This window comes from Rhinichthys klamathensis, unplaced genomic scaffold (genome assembly GCF_029890125.1).
Source record: "Rhinichthys klamathensis goyatoka isolate OS25496 unplaced genomic scaffold, OSU_Roscu_1.1 h1tg000040l_1, whole genome shotgun sequence".
Lineage (NCBI taxonomy): Eukaryota > Metazoa > Chordata > Actinopteri > Cypriniformes > Leuciscidae > Rhinichthys > Rhinichthys klamathensis.
Genome location: NW_026606587.1, coordinates 5,317,623 through 5,338,515, shown reverse-complemented (window position 1 = coordinate 5,338,515; position 20,893 = coordinate 5,317,623). Strand labels below are relative to the sequence as shown.

Genomic DNA, 20,893 nt, shown 5'->3' with positions numbered 1-20,893 from the left:
GTCCGATTGTTTTGGATGTTTGGAAGGTTTGAATGGCAGCGTTCACACTTATTCAAATGAACCGCACTAACAGAGCAATCGTACCAGAGTTCGCTGTGCTTCAACCAAACCTGCCAAGTCTGAACACACCCTTAATTGCATGTAATTTACATTTAAATTAAAATGAATTATGGTTTAAATGACATTAAATACATTAAATGCAATTAGTTCAAGTAAAGCTTGCTTCTTTGATCCATTTAAGATAGGATTTAAGTAGCCTACATATTTATATAATTTCATAATTACTCCCATTGTCTTTGAAATATGGTTAAAGTGTACTGCCAAATGTACTAACAGGCACTAAAATATACTTTAATGTTATTTCTTTTGAAACTTGTATGTCATGTATTTAAATATGTAATTGCACATTTGTAACGATTAAGTAATTTAGTACATTTAAAATAGTTTAAATATACAGTAATATTGAATAACATTTATGATCTATTATAATCTAATTATAATTTAGTCAACACATCAAAATAAGTGTGCTTTGAAGCATGCCAAAGGATTATTAAAGCATAATGATTTAAAATGTACTTCAAAATAAAACTTTTAATTTGACACAATTAAGTGCACTTCTTTTTCCACAAGTGTAGTCAATAGAGGAATAAACATTTAGCCCAGAGAATGGTTACAGTGTCTACCAGTAACAGCTGAAGCTAACCAGCTAAACCTTCACTTCATGTTTTTGACAATAAGACTGAATGTCTAATGCATTATTTAATTTCATGGAAACTGTGATTCTAGGTAATTTAAAATCTGTTTTTCTCTCAGAAAAGTGTGGAGGTGTATGACCATCTAAATGGCTCGCGGATCATCTTCTCAGATGAGGCTCTTCCCGTCAGTGGATCAAGACAGCACTTCATGACTCCGGATATGAGCCAGGAAGTAGTAGTAATCTCTCCTGGACTTCCTACGCCTCCGTTAAGCCCGTTCCACCACAGTTCAGCCTCTTCGTCTTCACATCACACGGCAAGAGCACATCCGTAACACATTACTGTTGCACACATTATTACATATGTGTGTTTGGAACTTCACTATTCATATACACTTGGATCCAAAGGTCTGAGATGTATTGAAAATCTAGGATTCTAAATCTAACTTAAACCTAAATATATATATAAATGAATCAAAATGCATTTTGAAAAAGTAAATATCTGACATTGATCATATTGGGTTTATAGATGTTCTCGTTTCCATTGAAGCACAAAATGCTCAAATTATTCTTGAGGACATGATTATTATAGGTTTTACACGAACTTGTGGCGTTCATGCAGCTTGAGAGCTGTTGTCATTAAAGCAAAAAGGAGACATACCAAATAATAATAATACTTTCTTACATTTCAACTTTATTTCAACTTTATTTTCAACTCTATTCAGTTAAAACATTTTGTTGATTGAAATAAAATATAAATAGTAGATGGAAAAAATTCAACTTAAATCTTAAATGAAAATGAATAATAAAATAATAAAATAACAATAGAAATATTATTAAAAAACGAATAAAACTGACAAAGCACATGACAAAATTATACTAAAATTAAAAACTGAAAATATAAAAATTAAAGCTAATTTAAAGTATCAATAAATACTATAATTATAATTATAAATAATACCAAAAAATCACTACTGTCAACTTTGTTACACACTGACTTGGACTGAAGGTTTTCAGGCACATCATTTGTATTGTTCTGCCCCCTTGTGGCATTCATTAAAAAGGACTCATACAGAATTCATCCTTTTTACAGTTTTTAAAGATAGCACAAGCATTTCTTTGCACATGCCACTTGGATTGATATTTTATAATACAATGAAATTCAGACATTTATAAGTGTCCAAAATGTGTTATAACACATTTAATGTTTCCTATTTACCTGGATTCTCTTTACTTCACTGTTAATTCACTGTGATTGTAATTTATCCCTGACTGTGAACTAATGTATTATCAGGTCGCAGAGGTCAATGGAGGTGGATTCCCGTCACACAGTTTCGGATCCTACTATGGAACGACTCAAACAAATGGTAAATAATCTGTTGATTACAAGACTCAATCTGTCATATTAAGTGCATCAAAACATTTGATTAGTGTTGGTGTTGACTGAATTAAAATGATTGATATGTGCATCTTATCTGTGGTGATAAGTAAATATAAGAATAGGTTTCTGTCCTACAATTAGAATAGTAAAATTAGAAATTAGAAATAAAATAGGTACTATGCAATTCCATATGTGTTTAATTCGTCATCTCTCGTCCCTTTTAGTTGGATTATCCAATGGTGGAATACAGAGTGGAGGTTCTGCCACACTGCCCAGGACTTCTGCTTCCCGAGAGGAGCGCTTAATAAAGTTCTCTGGAATCGGTCCTGTAGATGAGACGGGCATGCCAATCGCATCCCGATCTGTGAGTCCCAGCATACTCTCTCTAAACCACTGCAATCCCACAATGCATTCATGTTTTTACACCTTCAGTGAGCTGGAAATTACAATGAAACCCATGGCCATTTTATCCTGTTGGCTGTATAAACCAGTCATGCATGCATACTAGTTATCACATCTTTAAAACAAGAACTTGAGAAGCAAAACCGTGTAAGATAATCTAAGGTAATCTTTATCCGTAGGTGTAGATATTAAGAACATCTCTTGTATATTGTTTATTTTTCTTAACCCATTAGCAAATTGTTTGTCTTGGTTTAAATAGAAATCTTACTGACAAGACATATTCAAGATATAAAATATTATATAATAAAAATTCAAGATATATTTTATGAAGATGAATGGTAATATGTTATGGAGGTTTGCTTCTTAAAGGGGCTATATGTAGAATTCAGAAGGCTTTGTTATTAGCGACACCGGTGGCCGTTGAGTGAACTGCAGACAGCAAATTATTGCTCGTGCACATGTACAAGAGACTGAACATGATTCAGTGTCCCGATATACTCACGGTGACGTTTCTTTTCTTTCTTTGCTGAAGAAAAAAGAATTCGGAAATACATTTGCAGCGTTATACTGTTAACAAACATCCAGACGCCATCCATGGTGCTGAGAGCGACGTTTAGATGAATATGTAACGTAAATATGTGCTGCACGCTTTCCTCTCGATAACAAAATAAACGCACAGCGGAGAGAAAACAGCAGGTCAGAAAGCATCCGATCATAGTGTTTGCATGTTTGCACCAGCTCTGCAATTCACTGGAATCACAAATGAAGTAAATAAAATGACACTGTTATGATAGTTTTATTATAGCCTAAGTATATTTGAGACCATAGACTATATAGATCCGGCTGTGTGAGAGTTAATCCCTTTTCTTTGCATGACACTTTGATATTAGCCTAAGCCTACAGTACAGAAGGTATCTTTCGGCATTATCCTGAACATTGATAACATTGACAATAAGCATTAGTTTCATTGTCAGAACTAAAGTGAGGCTCTCAAGAGCGTGCGTAATCATATCCTTATGATTTTCCCCGGCAAAAATGTCCCGAGTTCTTCAGATGAAAATCAGTCTGCCATTTATAGACAACTTAAGACATCGTGGAAGGTTTCGTCTTTTTTAAAGTTGGCCCTTTAAATTAATTGATTTAGTTTAAAAAACAATAGAACATTGTTAAAATAAATGCATATGTTGCACTTTATGCATTCTTTATTTTAATATTCAAGTATTTGGTTTTTAGAACTTCATTAGAATGCCTTGTTGAGCTTTTTTATTCTGTTGAGAGATTTTACTTGTAAACAATACAAAAATATGAATCACAAATATTTAGTACAGAGTTTATGCCATTTATATGTTTTATTTTTAACAATGCATTTTTTTGTCTTTCCCATCTCTTTCACCAGAGCGTAAACAAGCCTAAGGACTGGTATAAGAGCATGTTCAAACAAATCCACAAGAGACCAGAGGGTATGTGCTCTCTCTCTCTCTCTCTCTCTCTCTCTCTCTCTCTCTCTCTCTCTCTCTCTCTCTCTCTCTCTCTCTCTCTCTCTCTCTCTCTCTCTCTCTCTCTCTCTCTCTCTCTCTCTCTCTCTCTCTCTCTCTCTCTCTCTCTCTCTCTCTCTCTCTTCTCCTCTCTCTCTCTCTCTCTCTCTCTCTCTCTCTCTCTCTCTCTCTCTCTCTCTCTCTCTCTCTCTCTCTCTCTCTCTCTCAGAAACAATGAGGAAATTCCTCTCTGTTATTGTCCGTCACATTTTACATGTCCAGAAAGAATAAAGCCAAACTCTGGCTTAGAAATGTTAGACCTCATTTCTCGAACATTGTTAAACCTTTCACCACATGTGGAACTCAATGAGAAAGTGCACAATCGACCCCTTTGAAAGTGGAACCAGATAGGCTTTACTGAGCATGATGGGATTTAGGATATACCGCACTGTGCCTCTCCTTCATCAGTGAACATTCTGAGTTAGAAGATACCGATTTCAAACTCTTCAAAATGTCAAGAGCATCAACTATAATTGTAAATAATAAATAAAACTGGTTTCAGGACAACAGCAAAAGAACAGCATCAGAAATGTGGAGTGTTGCTGTAACACAAACTCCTGCTGAAATTTATACAGTGCTTTACCACTAATTACTGTTACAAAACTTCACAAAATCCCTCTAGGACACTTGGCCAGAGTCCTGAGCTTGATTAATGTTCAGAGGTTTGCTGTTGCAGTTTAATAACTGGAAAAGCACCTGATGTGGTTGAGTAATTATGAACGGCATAATTCAGTGTAACACAGCTTTCCCAATGTATTTCCATAGACATTTTGTTTGACTCAGACTTATTGAGCTTATAGAGAGAAAGAAGTTTAGAGCAGGTTGTCATATGATAAGCTTGTGGTATCTGGTCTTAGTACAGTAAGTAGTTCATTGAAATGACACTTTTATCGAAAGAGACTTACAGTACAATTATTACACATACAATCTGCCTTGTTGTGATAGGTAATAGTTCATGGATTGCTCTGTGCTAACCAGTAACCTATTGCTTAGCTTATGTCACTACACCACATCAGACCTTAGATATTGATATTATTTTAGCTAATAACTATAAAGATGCAGGCAACTATCTGAAGTTTAGTACAGATAGAACATGTTTTCTTCGTTTAATGCATTTAATTGATTATAGGGATATATTGATTTGGCATTCAATATAATAATTCTGGCATAAGAGATTTTATTTGATATAATGCATTTATTTTACTATACTGCATTTATTTAATAAAAAAATACAGTAAAACTAGAATGTGATTAAATATTATTTGATTAAAATTGTTTTCTATTTTATAGTTTTCTATTTATAATTTTTCTATTTAAAAATAAAAGTTATTCCTGTGATGGCAAAGCTGAATTTTCAGCACCATTACTCTCTAATTTCTTATTATTATCAGTGTTGCAAGCAGTTGTGCTAAATAATAGTACATATATTTGTAATTTTTTTCAGGATTCTTTGATGAATAGAAAGTTCAAAAGAACAGAATTTATTTGAATTTGATAAATTATAAATACTCAGTTTCGATACATTTTCAGTGTCATTTTTATACATGTTGCATGTACTAACTATAGTAATAACAGTAAATTATGCATAATTAAATGCAACTAACCTTAAACCAAACCTATAGTAAGAACATGTTGTTAATAAATATTATTACTTAATTATATACCACCTTAAATAAAGTGTACCCAAAAAATCTTACTGAACCCAGTGTTTTTAACAGTAGTGTATACAATTCTATACTATTTTGTCTAAATAAATGTAAAATAAAAGTTTAAGGCTAAAGATTACATTGATATTAAATCGTTAGTGGTTTGTAAAGATTAACTTTGAGTGTAAAATGACATCAACGCTAATTTAAATGTAGAAATAGGGAAAAATGAGCCTTCACTATTTTTAATATCAAATTTAATATAATAGAATACTACTACATTATAAAAATAAAAATATCGGCTCATAACCATAGTTTAATTTCTTCTAATTTAATTTTGTATGTTTTACTCCTGTAGAGCCTGAGCTTGACTGGAGAGAAAGTAAGTTTAAACATTCTCCTTATTTCCTGGGCTCTGTATTCTGTAACTCAGCCAGACAGAAATCTGAATTGTGCTGCAGTGTTTTACACTTATTTGTGTCTAATAAAAATGTTAAAGCATTCTGTTTGATGTATTCGGATAAAGACAGTATTCTCAAATTGAATAAAAGTGTGAAATATCTATAAGCTCTCATTGATATGCATTTTTTTAATGCCTGCAGGGAAGCTGTCATCATCATCGCCTCCCCCAGATTCTGCCCAGCAGGACGGGCGCTCAGACCCCTTCACTCTCACCCCTCATGGAGCCCTGCCTGACTGGTGAGAGAGAGAGAGAGAGAGAGAGAGAGAGAGAGAGAGAGAGAGAGAGAGAGAGAGAGAGAGAGAGAGAGAGAGAGAGAGAGAGAGAGAGAGAGAGAGAGAGAGAGAGAGAAGTTACAGAGACACTGGGCAGGTTAGAATCTGTTGCTGCAAGAACCAACAATGATTGTGTGTGTGTGCATGTGTGTGTGCGTGTATGGGGTTTTGTTACAGGGCTGATCTGGGCGATACAGGGAAGCACCCAGAACCAAAGAGTATTTTTGACTTTGAGCCTGGAAAGGGAGAAGCGGTAGAAGATCGGAACAAGGTAAGAGACCACAGTCATCCACCATAACCTGAGCATTAATGCAGTTTAACAAGAAATATTGTCATTTAAAGAGGCAAAAAGACGGGGGGGTCTGTGTATTATAATGATTTCTTGGAAAAAGCATCCTGATTTTTTTAGTTTGCCAGTTCGTCCAAAGCATTATTGTGTCTGTTGAATGCCTTTTTTGTTACTGTCCGTTGGCATTTGTGAGTGGGTTTGACTGAACGCTAGAAGTGAGGGGAAAGGGTGAGAAGGTGCTGGGGAAAGTACAGTAGTTGCGACTGTCTTGCTGGGCAGAGGAGATGATGACAGCTTTCCCAAAGGCATTCAAAAAAGACAAACTGTATCAATTGCCCCTTTCAAGAAGCAATCCTGGTATATTACCGTAAAAATGACCAGAATTACTTTCCCGGTAAATACATGCGCTGTTCACACAAGCCTTCCGTCTAGTTACAGGTAAGATTCCATTCACACATCTGTACCGAAATACCGGTGTTGTGGGTGTTAAAGTAACACAGAAGCAGTGTTAGAGTTAATTAGGTAATTAAGTGATTAATTGAGTGATGATTGTTTGATTATTGAAGACACCTGATGATAATGAGCAGAATCACACAATTAAAGTTGCCAATTTATTGGACTTACAGTAGTGCATAAAGCACTGGATCTCTATAACAGTGCTATCCATGTGTTCCCCTTGCACAAAAATATATAGATTTTTTTTATATTCCTCAAAATGCATAAACACAATAAATGAAGTCAAGTCACCTTTATTTATATAGCATACAATACAGATTGTTTCAAAGCAAACAGTAACAACAGGAACATGATTCAATGGTGCAAACAGAGTTCATTTCGGTCTAAAAGAAAATAGTGTCATTGTTCAGCTGAAGTCAGTTAGTGTTGAATCATTTCTGTTGTAAATATCATCAATTATTAAATTAGTTCATTTAATCTGCATAAAAACAGTGATGTCGTCTTCCAGCTTCCAGTTATAAATGTACGATATATAACTCCTTTTTAATGTCAGGATAATATAACACTGTAGCCGGTTACAAAGTCATTTGTTACTGTAAACAAACGACCTTTTTAGTTTGTAGTGTAGTAATGTACATTTGAAATATCTGGAGACCTCAGTCTTGATTACATTCACTCTCAAAACTTTTCACAGAGGCCTATAAGTGGTGTCATGAGAGAATTGGGATTATTCAATTCTCAGATTAAGATGTTTGTCAGGAATCCTGATTGTTTATGACTGACTTTATGTCTGGCTTTGTGTGAATAAGAGAATAAAAGAATCTATTGTTTCATCTCCAGTTGTGGAGCTGTGTGAAGGAGGGCTGTCTTGTGATTCGTATTAAACCTGTTAACCGCTTGTGTGATTTAAAAGCACCAAGTGCTGTTTTCCCTCATTTGCCTTAATGTGACAGCTATCATCTCATCCACTAAAGACAGCTTTGCTTTGTGAAAGTCCCCCTGTGTTGAAAATCCAACAATGTTTATATGTCTATGTGGTGTTTTTAAACGGTTAGTTCACCCAAAAATGAAAATTCTGTCAAAAAAAAAACAACTTTATTCAACTATTCATTTCCTTCTCTGTACGGCCGTGATATTTCACGTAGTGAAACTACGCAAAGCTTCTAGGTTGCATCACACACATGACCAGCGTCGGCCAATAGTGAGCCTACGTGTGACGTGCAACCTAGAAGCTTTGCGTAGTTTCACTACGTGAAATATCACGGCCCACAGAGAAGAAAATGAATAGTTGAATAAAGTCGTTATTTTTCTTTGTTTTTTTGCGCACAAGAAGTATTCTCGTCGCTTGATAAACTTAAGATTAAGCCACTGTAGTCATTCGGACTATTTTAAAGCTACAGTCCGTAGCTTTTCCTCTTTGTCGCCATCTCTCTGTTCGAAATCTGTAACTGCAGTGATTCGCGGAATTATTATCTTTACGTGGGTTGTAAATCGGCATGAAACAGCGCGGATGAACACAGTGCTTTGAGGCGAGTGCTGCTGTCAGTCACCGCGCTGTGTGGATACTGTCATACAGAATCACAGATTCACTTTTTGAAAGTTTGACCAACATAAGAATTTTCATAAGAAAATGTCTTCTGAACAAGTAAGTAAAATCCATTTTTGTTCTGACCAACTAAGGGGGAAAAAGCATTCGACATGATAAGCTTCGTTAGATTTAATCAACGCGATTTACAGCAACCGTGCAAATTATAGCCTACTTTGTTCTCAAATTGTTCATGTTAACAACATCACATCAGCATTGCGTGACTAATGTTAAATTTAATGTGTTTTATGGTTACCTGTGTAGTTCAGAATTCATATTCTCCATAATAGCAAAACGAGAAAGGCACAACAAAGGAAACTCCATAACTGTGTGAATTAAGAAAACGTACTGTTACACGATTGAACTATTGAAATGTCTTACTTGTTCAGCAGAAAAAAGCCGTCTCTTCTTCCGTTTTAAACCCCTTCAAAACACGGAGTTCACGCACTTTTCAAAAGCCCCGCCGATGTTTAAATCCTTGTGTTCGCATGAGACGGTTTCTTTCTCTTTCTCTAGCCACCTTAAATCCGAAGTACGAAGTCTTTTGGGTTTTATAACTGCTGAATCTCCAGTTGACACTGATGATTGTTGTTTGGATCTTTCTGGATGCCATAAGTTTAATTATGTAAAGTGCTGCGAGAAAAGCCTATACATCTAAACATCTCGTCACGCGCAGTATAGCCGGCTAGCCGAACTCCTTCTTTATGTGTACGGGTGTGACGTAATGACGCAAAGACATGCTCGAATTTCCCGCAGAAACCCACCAGTACCACTGGAGTTAAAATCATTATTACAAGCTAACCGTTTTGAATCTAGCTATGGCAAGCAGATAGTTTTGACCACTGGCAGAATAAGTTTTTTTTTATATAATTATTTTGGATTATTTTTAACTTAAAAAAGCTACGGACTGCAGCTTTAACAATGTCTTTCATAACTTTTGGGCCGGCCAGTTTCGATCCCTTAAGAAGCCTATGGAGGAGTGATCCAGCTCTCAGATTTAATCAAAAATATCTTAATTTGTGTTCCGAAGATGAACGAAAGACTTTCGGGGTTGGAACAACATGAGGGTGAGTAATTACTGACAGAATTTTCATTTTTGGGTGAACTAACCCTTTAATATCCTTTAAGACAAACCATGTGCAAATTCATAAGTCAGCACCATTGCTGAGTATTTTCTCCCTAAAACTGCAGTGAACCAAAGACAATCTCAAAAACGCCGTTTGAAATCGCTGGTGTTTCTGACGTCACAAACTACCATGTAACCAATCACATCAAGGTGTGATCATCAACGAGTGGATCTCTCAGCTGGTGTGAGTGAGTGGAGGCGGGGCTTATTTACATATTCATTGAACCGCATATTCTAAATGAGGTTTTCTTTTTTTAAATATGTCATTTTGGTGATCAAATATTCGTTTTAAGGGATACAATTATTGACTACAGGGGGACTTTAACATATTTGAAAGATGCATTACTTATGTCTTATGGTGTTCTGGATGCCTGACTTGGCTTTAGTAAGGTTGTGAGCTGCCATTCAATTCTGCTCTTTAGGTAACAATTACATTTGTCTAAATGTGGCTTAATTACATTGTATGATGTTGTATTCTCAGTTGGTATTTGATTTGTTTTTAGTCTCTGAGGTCTGCGTCACAGCTGCCTTTATATCACACCCCGGGTAAACCTCAACCCAGATCTCCATCTATAGAGGTGAGTGTCTGCACTTCTACATCAGACGTCAATCGCAACACATCTCGCTTTCTGTTGTTATTATATTAATAGTGAATCTATTACAAATAAATGTAATACTGTTAATATGGTCATTTTTAGATGTACATTTGTTACAATTTACATACATGCCCATCATTTTCTGATTAAAGTCTTTATTCTGAAGAAAATATGTTCATGCTGTTGGACTATTCCTGTGTACTCAGCATAATCTGAATAAATGAAGGCTATTCCTTTTGTGCCATTCTCTTCTGCAAATACTGGAGACGCTCTTTATCGCTAAATACCTTGTGATTTTTACACTGTCAAAGTTCAACTACCATGAAATCACATGCAGTCCCAGATTACATTTAGATTTGTGTGTTACACCAATAGTTTTACATAAAATATAAATACCACACCAATAGTTTTACATAAAAATGCATATGCCGTGTGTGAACTGGTTGTCATGCTGTTGTCCAGGCGACACTGGTGTCGGAGCTGAACCGCTTTGAGGCAGAGCTGGACTCAGACATTCGTGGTCTGGAGAGGAAACTGTCACAGAAGCAGCAGCGGCGAGGCAGGGGTGAGGTACTGACTCTCCATTCTACACATATATATAATTCTAAAAAGTACAGCCAAACAATTTTCCTGTCATTCCAATTTAAATTTCAGTTCAACTTCTTGTGGTTTGTGGCCTGTTCATTTCAAATACCCTTTCTCAAAGGTTTAGAGAGCGAGCGTCAAAGAAAAACAGACACTGCAGTTAGATAAGACATGGAGATCATTTGAGAAGTTGTATTTGGCGTGCTGTATCAATCTCTCTAAATGGTTTTTAAATCTTTTGGACTTCTAGTCAGACTTTAGTCATCCATTATGACCTCACCGATTTCTTAAAAATTCCTGTACCCTTCAGACAAGGTATTAGTCTTAATCTCGTACTTGTTGTGCCAAATAAAAAAAAGAAAAGAAAGTCAAAGGCTTTTTCTGTTTCTGGCCACTGCTGTTGTTACCTTCCTGCCAGTGTGCTTCAGGTCGCTGGATGTAGGCCCTACTCTGACAGCTGTGCATGCTGATCCTCTCTATCACTTCCTGTCATGCTGAACAGACAAAGTCTGCAGCCGCCCACTGCTGATCTTGCCTTTGAATCACGCCAGCCTGCACAATGTCTGCTCTTTAAATCCCAGCCGTGTTTATTTGATCCTTTTCTTGCCATGACTCTGTTTCTGTGATTCTTAAAGAGACAGTTCACCCAAAAAGAAAAATCTGTCATCAACTGTCCTTCATTTCTTTCCACACACACACACATATAAATAAAATAAAAATTAGTGCTGGGCAACGATTAATCGCATCCAAAATAAAAGTTTGTGTTTACATAATATATGTGTGTACTGTGTACTTTATATATATAAATACACACATGCATGTCTATATTTAAGAAAAAATTGTTATTTATATATAAAATATTTATATTTATATATAATATACATTATGTATAAATATATATATACAGTATATGTTTCTTAAATGTATACATGCATATGTGTGTATTTATATATACAAAATAATTAGCACACACACATACTGTATATTATGTAAACACAAAATTTTATTTTGGATGAGATTAATCGTTGCTCAGCACTAATAAAGATACATAAATTAACAAAGACATACAGTATATTAGACAATATTAATAGACTTCTCTATATCATACAATACAAATTAAACAACACTGAATCAGTTACAGCTTCAAAAATAACAAAATATAAGTCCATAGATTTTATGTGAAAAACAATTAATTTAATCTAAAATGAGCTTTTGGCTCAACGAATTCGGCACCTTTAATTGTTTAAGGCTTTATGATTCCCCATGTGCTTGTGAATTGCAAACTGTGGAAATCTTAGCTGATGACCTCACATCACCAGTTCCATCTGATTCAGATTTACAATAGAGGTCTGCACAGGCTTTAAACTGAAACTCGAACCCGGCCCTTACCCGAGAGCGTTTATCCCCACCCGACCTGACCTGTACGGTTACATTTTAAGCTGGAACCCGAAGTCCTTTTCTCACAGCAAATACCTTTTTATAATACCGGTATGCTGTATTTTAGGATTGCATGCAACGATCAGTAAACAAATACTATACAATATTATATTATAAACAAACACAGTTTCATCAAGACACAGTGGCCCCCTCAGCAGTCAAATAAATATATCTATCTATACACACACACACACACACACACATATATATATATATATATATATATATATATATATATTGATGGATAGATAGATGGACAGATAGATAGAGTTTTTCTTTTGTCACAAACCCGAATCCGAAGCTATTTATGAAACATTAACCCGAACCCAGACCTCTAATTTACAATTGCAACCTAAATATATGGAGTGTAGGACCCAGGGGAGAAGTGTAGCTCTCTGTTCAGGAATGGTCACCGCCTCTTGAGATTGCTTTCGAGCTGCTCCCAAATACTCCTGTTGAACTGTGTCTTTAGGAGAGTTCATGTGTGTTAGAGGTGAATGAAATAGTGATTTCTATTTTCAGGGAGCTAAAGCCAACACAGCAGCCACAAGAACAGAAGAGAACAGACAAGAAAACAGGTAAGTCTCTGCGTTTACTTATACTTTGGGGAAAATCTGGTCCGAAAAATCAGCAAAATATAACAAAACCTCATACATAAACTTTTTTAATAAAAAAAAAACTTGTTTTTAATAAAAATTCACTCTTAGGATAGGTTCAGTCTTAGTGTATAGTTATAGTATAGTTTCATATATGTTATGGCCATAAATGGCTTTTAAGTCATGTAAATGTAAGTAATGTTTGAAGTCATATAATATAATACAATATAATATAATATAATATAATATAATATAATATAATATAATTATCCTGTATATGTAAACATAATTTCTCTGTATATGTCTTATATGTTCCATTATATTACAATATTATGTGAACAGGTGGGATGAAGTAGTTCAATCTTTTGACAAGGCCAGAATTACACGTTTCGTCTTTGGAATGTTTTGTAGAAATAATATCTGATAATGCGTCTGTCTAATTAATTATAATACAGTTTGACAAATGCAGCAGATTTCCCTGTTGTTTTCACTCTCTTATTAAGGTCATATGACATGCCCGGCCTGTCTCCTCGTCTGATTGGTTAATTGTTGACTCTTTGGCCGTCGGCCCACATACCCGACCCCATGCTGAGCTCTTTGTGTGCCTGTACATGTGTTTGTGTATTTGCGAGAGTGTCTAAGAGTGTGTGGCATTAAAATTGAGGATGTCTCAGTCTTTACTCACATGCTTGACCTTGTTCATCCTGTTAATAAAGTGGTACAGTATTAGTTCTTAAACTGTATTAGACACAGTTTAGATGTCCACAGTTTTTCTGCCCGCATCGCTGCTCCACATGCAGTTATCCCCCTCTTTATGTGCATTGACACAGCAGAGCTATAAAAGGCAAAGTTAGGTCCCTCCAGGCCTATACTTCAGATGTTCATGCCCATTCTGACACCTTAAGGTTCAGTATTTGCTCGCCAGGGGCCCATATCTCACTGGATCTGACACATTCTTGAGTTCTCCCTCTGTTTTTCTGTGGCATGTTGATGTTTTCTGCCCCCTTCAGCCCCCTGCTGACTACCTCCCCACCCTCAAAATGCCATAAATGCTACAAAAAGGATACAGAATGAGGACAGTTTTACAGCTTCCCTTTTTCTGGAATGATTATCAACCCTGGGGCTGAAAACCTGTTAACTGGTTGTTGTGTTCAAGAATCGTTATGCTGCCATTTCATCAACATATTTTGTTGATATAACGCATTATACAGTTCATTGTCAAACATTCATCGCCACAAGAGAAAAAAAATCAGTAATATGTAGAAATATTGTTAAAAAGTCACATTTATTTGAGCAAACGTATGATGTTTATGCTTAAAATTAGTAAAACTATTTGGGATACATGGGATAAAAAAACCCGTAATATTTTATATATACAGTGTTTTCTTGCACCGTATTATATTTTAAAGATGTTTAGAGCAGCAGAAACCTCTACCATTAGTTACATCTCTCAGGTCTGTCACATATTCATAAATATTTCCATAATTCAAACTGGATCCTCATAGCTGAGACAGACTATCTGTTGTGTTTTATGGAATTCTTCCTGTCTTCCTTGAGTCTCCTATGCAACTCCGAGGAAGGTTGTTTTTTCAAAGCTCAGGAGACTGAGATCTGTGTTGTTCATTTGTGTATCAGTGTTGTCTCCATTTATTAATTTAAGATAGGAATATAGTGCTTTAAAATGAATGTGAATAGCTTAAATTGTTTGGTCTTGAGAGTTTTTGATGAAAAATGTTGGAGTTCATGTTCATCTCGATTGCAGATTTTGGTGTCTTGCATGGCAAATTTGAGCACATTTTGAGACACCCCTGAGATTATTGGTTTCTTTCTTTGGCAAAAACCTGAGGAGACTCTAGAAAAGTCTCCAAGCTATCTCCATTTAATCTCTGCTGTCTAGGCAAAACATCTGAGACATGAAAGAGGTCTTAATATTGTTCTTACTTACTAATAACTAATAATTGTTTTTAAGGAATGATGTCAGTGTATTAGATGTGAAATTTCACCTCACTGTTTTTGACTTCAGTCTTCTTCATTTATATGGTATAGATGTGTCACATGATAATTTTGTTTTTCTTTTCCAGCTATCCCATAATCCCCAGCTCAGCTGTAAAGCAGGGCACAACAGCAAGCTTCATGCATGCTGATGGTAAGATACAGTCATCTTCCTATCCCCTCCTGTCCTCTATTTCCTATTTCCTTGAACATCTTGCCAATCTTCTCCTCTCCTCTCGTTCCCCAAGGCACAATTTGCACAATTAATACAAAGTAAACACGTTTCTGTGAAATGAGGAAAACAAATGAAGTCAATCACTATTCATCAGGACAGGAAATGTGTAACAAGGAGCAGGATGGAGGTCTTGATTGCAGATTAGATTTTTCCAGTTGTTTTTCCTGGAGATTAATGCAGAAAGAGTTGGCCACTCTAAACACATTAACGTGTGCAGAGCTGGAGGCCCATGAAATGGTCTTTAGCAACAAAAAAAAAAGTTAATTTTGATGAAAAAGAAGTCCCAAATGGATCCCTAAGCCCTCATGATCTTCCTCTGAGTCCGCACTTTCGTGATGTAATGGCGCTTTGACTGTTAGGTGAAAGTCTGTTGTGGAGCTCAAAAGTGCTCATCCAGGGCGCATATCAGCCGCAAATACTTCATATGATCATTACATTCTTCACCCTGGGACGTAAAAGTGCTTAAAGTTGAAGAAGCAACCAATAATTGCAAACAAACATGGATAATAGACACAATTCTGCTACTGATTTTGGTATATTATGGGCTGATATCTGTTGTTCTCTTCCCTCTACAGGTTGCACATCCTCAGACATGGATTTCCCACCTAAGAAAGAAGAGAGAAAGGTACAGCGTTTGATCTTTTTCCTTGAAGTTTGGATGGAAAGTACATATTTGACACAGACTTTGAGAAAGAACGCCTGTTTTTTCTACACAGATGAAAGCAGCCCGAGCCAAATTTAGTTTCCAAGCACAGTCACCAAAGTAAGTAGAAACAAAAGACACAACACAGATTCCATTATTCATAATTAGTTTCAGAACTGGATACGGTAGAAGGTTACGGGGAAGTCTGATAAATAAAAATGGCAAATGCTACTAAAAATTAAATTAAATAAAGGTCTCTGATTTGTTATTCAGTATTATTAATTTAATACATTTTTACCACATTTATAATCACACACCCTATCTTTTCCCCCGTCCATAGGGAGCTGACCATACAAAAAGGTGATATCGTGTACATACACCGACAGGTGGATGCCAACTGGTATGAAGGAGAGCATCATGGGAGAGTGGGAATCTTTCCCACCAGCTATGTGGAGGTTTGTCAAGTCACCTTTATTTATATAGTGCTTTATACAGTACAGACTATTTCAAACCAGCTTTACATGGGATAAACAGGAAAACAATGATTAATGATGTAAAGCAGCTCGAAAAAGACAGTAGTGTCATTTTTCAGATGAAGTCAGTTCAGTATTGATTCAGTTCAGTTCAATAACTGTGTAAAGCTCATCACTAATGAGTTCAATTCAGCTATAAAGCAGCTCTGTAGAAATCAGTGATGTCATCATCCAGTTGAAGTTTACTTCACTTTCGATGGTGTCAGTGCAGTCAAATCAATGTCCATGAGTATGCAAATGAAACTCTGCGTCTCGTCGTCTTTTGTCATTAACATCCCTTCCTATCTTTTCTTTCCAGATTATTCCTCCAACGGAGAAGCCAACTCCAATAAAGTCTCCTACCATCCAGGTGTTGGAGTATGGAGAGGCTGTTGCTCTGTTCAACTTCAATGCCGACCTGCCTGTGGAACTGTCCTTCAGAAAGGTGCCATAAATATCACACACTCTACCATACACTACAACTAATTTATTATGTACAGTTCATTATCATGAAATATTTTACTGCAGACTCATTTTCTCGGTTCTTAAGTGAGCCGTGGAAACCTTATTAATAGCATTTGCAGCTGGTTTGAAATGTATAAACATTTTGTGACCTTTCATTGCCTTTAATCATGCTCTTGTGTTCACTTATCTCTTATCATCTCTTATCTTATCATGAACAAATCTGTATTTGAATCAACTGTAATTAACTTGAATCACTGTAATGAATCAAAATCCCAATTGCTAGATGTTGAAGGGATAGTTCGCCCTGCCCGTACAGGTTTGGAGACATGAGGCTGAGTAAATGGTGACAATTTTTATTACAGTGAATATCCCTTTAAGGCAGTGGTTCTTAACCCTCTGGTGCTCTTCACGTGTCGGTCCAAAATGACAGATTTTTTTTTTTTTTTTTTATGAAATGAATGTACTATATTTTAGTATATTTTAGTTCAATAATATATTTTATTTTAATATTTTGTATTTTTAGGGGATTTTGTGGTACTGAATTATATTTACGCTGTATTTATAATCCATTTATTCACTTTTTGAGCATAGACCTAAAATTGTTATTTCCAACTTAAACTGTCGTAAATCTTGAACGCTTTAGAGCACAGACTTGAGTTTGATCTCTTTTTAAAGACGACACTTGACAAATTATTGTTGGTGAAAAAAGTTTAATAACGTGAACTTAAAGTAACACCAGGTAACTTTTCAACCTTCATAATATACTTCCACGTCTCTTGTGATGGTACATCGACTTACAATAGGTTGAATGACACGGTCTGCCATAGCCTGACGGGGTCTGTAGCGTTTTTAATCGTACTTTTAAACTTTGGGTTTCGGGTAGTAACCGGCGAACAAAGAGAACTACAAAATTCGACTGCTTTACGGCATATACGTCACTTCCACCACCACCCCCACTTCCTTAAAATCGGACGTGCGAGCCAAATGTTATAGTCATGGCCGAAGCAGCACAGAAAAACAAGAAAGCAAAGGTTTTATCGGAGCAAAGCAAAAAGAGAAAAAGAGAAAGTGATCGCGTTAAAGGCAGAACGAGGATCAACATTGGGCCAGCATTTTCTCGCTGGCGTGAGTTGAAGGAGAAGGAGGGGTGCCCGACCGATGCGGACTTGGCAAAAAAAAAAAAAAAAATCAAATCAAAGCCTATGTCTAAACGGCGTGCACAAGTTTGGTAGGGGCTACATTCTTGCAAGTAAATATACACTCACCGGCCACTTTATTAGGTACACCTGTCCAACTGCTCGTTAACACTTAATTTCTAAGCAGCCAATCACATGGTGGCAACTCAGTGCATTTAGGCATGTAGACATGGTCAAGACAATCTCCTGCAGTTCAAACCGAGCATCAGTATGGGGAAGAAAGGTGATTTGAGTGACTTTGAACGTGGCATGATTGTTGGTGCCAGAAGGGCTGGTCTGAGTATTTCAGAAACTGCTAATCTACTGGGATTTTCACGCACAACCATCTCTAGGGTTTACAGAGAATGGTCCGAAAAAGAAAAAACATCCAGTGAGCGGCAGTTCTGTGGGCGGAAATGCCTTGTTGATGCCAGAGGTCAGAGGAGAATGGCCAGACTGGTTCGAGCTGATAGAAGGGCAACAGTGACTGAAATAACCACTCGTTACAACCGAGGTATGCAGCAAAGCATTTGTGAAGCCACAACACGCACAACCTTGAGGCGGATGGGCTACAACAGCAGAAGACTCCACCGGGTACCACTCATCTCCACTACAAATAGGAAAAAGAGGCTACAATTTGCAAGAGCTCACAAAAATTGAACAGTTGAAGACTGGAAAAATGTTGCCTGGTCTGATGAGTCTCGATTTCTGTTGAGACATTCAGATGTTAGAGTCAGAATTTGGCGTAAACAGAATGAGAACATGGAACCATCATGCCTTGTTACCACTGTGCAGGCTGGTGGTGGTGGTCTAATGGTGTGGGGGATGTTTTCCTGGCACACTTTAGGCCCCTTAGTGCCAATTGGGCATCGTTTAAATGCCACGGCCTACCTGAGCATTGTTTCTGACCATGTCCATCCCTTTATGGCCACCATGTACCCATCCTCTGATGGCTACTTCCACCATGTCACAAAGCTCTAATCATTTCAAATTGGTTTCTTGAACATGACAATGAGTTCACTGTACTAAAATGGCCTCCACAGTCACCAGATCTCAACCCAATAGAGCATCTTTGGGATGTGGTGGAACGGGAGATTCGCATCATGGATGTGCAGCCGACAAATCTGCGGCAACTGTGTGATGCCATCATGTCAATATGGACCAAACTCCCTGAGGAATGCTTCCAGCACCTTGTTGAATCTATGCCACGAAGAATTGAGGCAGTTCTGAAGGCAAAAGGGGGTCCAACCCGTTACTAGCATGGGGTACCTAATAAAGTGGCCGGTGAGTGTATAAGATGTACAAAATCATATTTTAGGATACCTAACATGTCTGTGATATTTGTTTATTTGTCTTGCCTCAAGCTATAATGCAAATCGATTTGTAAAATTTGCAGATTCATTTATGGTAGCTTGATATTATAATATTGACGATATATGGTTATTATCTACCACTCAAACATTGCATTGAAGTATCATATAGATCCAGTAAAACGGTAACCAATAGACTAGGCTACTATAATGACGCTGGCTTGTAAACGTGATCATCGCGATCATTTGTCGTTAGAAAAAAAATAAAACCCATGAAATTATATTCATATGACATGCTGAAGTATATGCCACTGTACCTGGGATGAAGACATTTCACACGCAACGCAAGCAGAACACCTGCATGTGACCTCCTCCTACAGTGTTCAGGGCTATCATGGTTGTCAACAATTGCACGTGCATGTAGGATGACAGAGTTTACGACAGTAGTAGAGGTCTAGAGGACAATACTGTTTCCCAACTGTAGGGGGACCCCACCCCGAGAGCAAAAGTAACCTGGTGTTACTTTAAAAAAAGTTTGAATTTTATGTTTATTATAAAAATATAAAAATGCACAAAAATACTATTTTCAATTTTTATATGAAATATAATATACACTCACCGGCCACTTTATTAGGTACACCTGTCCAACTGCTCGTTAACACTTAATTTCTAAGCAGCCAATCACATGGCGGCAACTCAGTGCATTTAGGCATGTAGACATGGTCAAGACAATCTCCTGCAGTTCAAACCGAGCATCAGTATGGGGAAGAAAGTTGATTTGAGTGACTTTGAACGTGGCATGATTGTTGGTGCCAGAAGGGCTGGTCTGAGTATTTCAGAAACTGCTAATCTACTGGGATTTTCACGCACAACCATCTCTAGGGTTTACAGAGAATGGTCCGAAAAAGAAAAAACATCCAGTGAGCGGCAGTTCTGTGGGCGGAAATGCCTTGTTGATGCCAGAGGTCAGAGGAGAATGGCCAGACTGGTTCGAGCTGATAGAAGGGCAACAGTGACTGAAATAACCACTCGTTACAACCGAGGTATGCAGCAAAGCATTTGTGAAGCCACAACACGCACAACCTTGAGGCGGATGGGCTACAACAGCAGAAGACTCCACCGGGTACCACTCATCTCCACTACAAATAGGAAAAAGAGGCTACAATTTGCAAGAGCTCACCAAAATTGAACAGTTGAAGACTGGAAAAATGTTGCCTGGTCTGATGAGTCTCGATTTCTGTTGAGACATTCAGATGTTAGAGTCAGAATTTGGCGTAAACAGAATGAGAACATGGAACCATCATGCCTTGTTACCACTGTGCAGGCTGGTGGTGGTGGTGTAATGGTGTGGGGGATGTTTTCCTGGCACACTTTAGGCCCCTTAGTGCCAATTGGGCATCGTTTAAATGCCACGGCCTACCTGAGCATTGTTTCTGACCATGTCCATCCCTTTATGGCCACCATGTACCCATCCTCTGATGGCTACTTCCACCATGTC

At 37.0% G+C, this 20,893-nt stretch overlaps 1 protein-coding gene across 5 annotated transcripts in view; it reads left to right on the top strand.

Annotated features, from left to right (window-relative positions):
• Nucleotides 1-20,893, top strand: part of sorbs3 (sorbin and SH3 domain containing 3) — an 83,987-nt gene that overhangs the window by 50,505 nt on the left and 12,589 nt on the right. For all 5 annotated transcript variants that reach the window (XM_056246678.1, XM_056246677.1, XM_056246679.1 and 2 more), the window contains exons 3-17: nt 814-1,007; nt 1,988-2,061; nt 2,300-2,439; nt 3,874-3,937; nt 6,017-6,040; nt 6,261-6,357; nt 6,571-6,664; nt 10,353-10,427; nt 10,908-11,015; nt 12,990-13,045; nt 15,145-15,209; nt 15,866-15,915; nt 16,007-16,053; nt 16,274-16,388; nt 16,765-16,890. In XM_056246678.1, the coding sequence (XP_056102653.1) occupies nt 814-1,007; nt 1,988-2,061; nt 2,300-2,439; nt 3,874-3,937; nt 6,017-6,040; nt 6,261-6,357; nt 6,571-6,664; nt 10,353-10,427; nt 10,908-11,015; nt 12,990-13,045; nt 15,145-15,209; nt 15,866-15,915; nt 16,007-16,053; nt 16,274-16,388; nt 16,765-16,890 (1,329 nt within the window). The remainder of the gene's footprint in view (nt 1-813; nt 1,008-1,987; nt 2,062-2,299; nt 2,440-3,873; nt 3,938-6,016; nt 6,041-6,260; nt 6,358-6,570; nt 6,665-10,352; nt 10,428-10,907; nt 11,016-12,989; nt 13,046-15,144; nt 15,210-15,865; nt 15,916-16,006; nt 16,054-16,273; nt 16,389-16,764; nt 16,891-20,893) is intronic.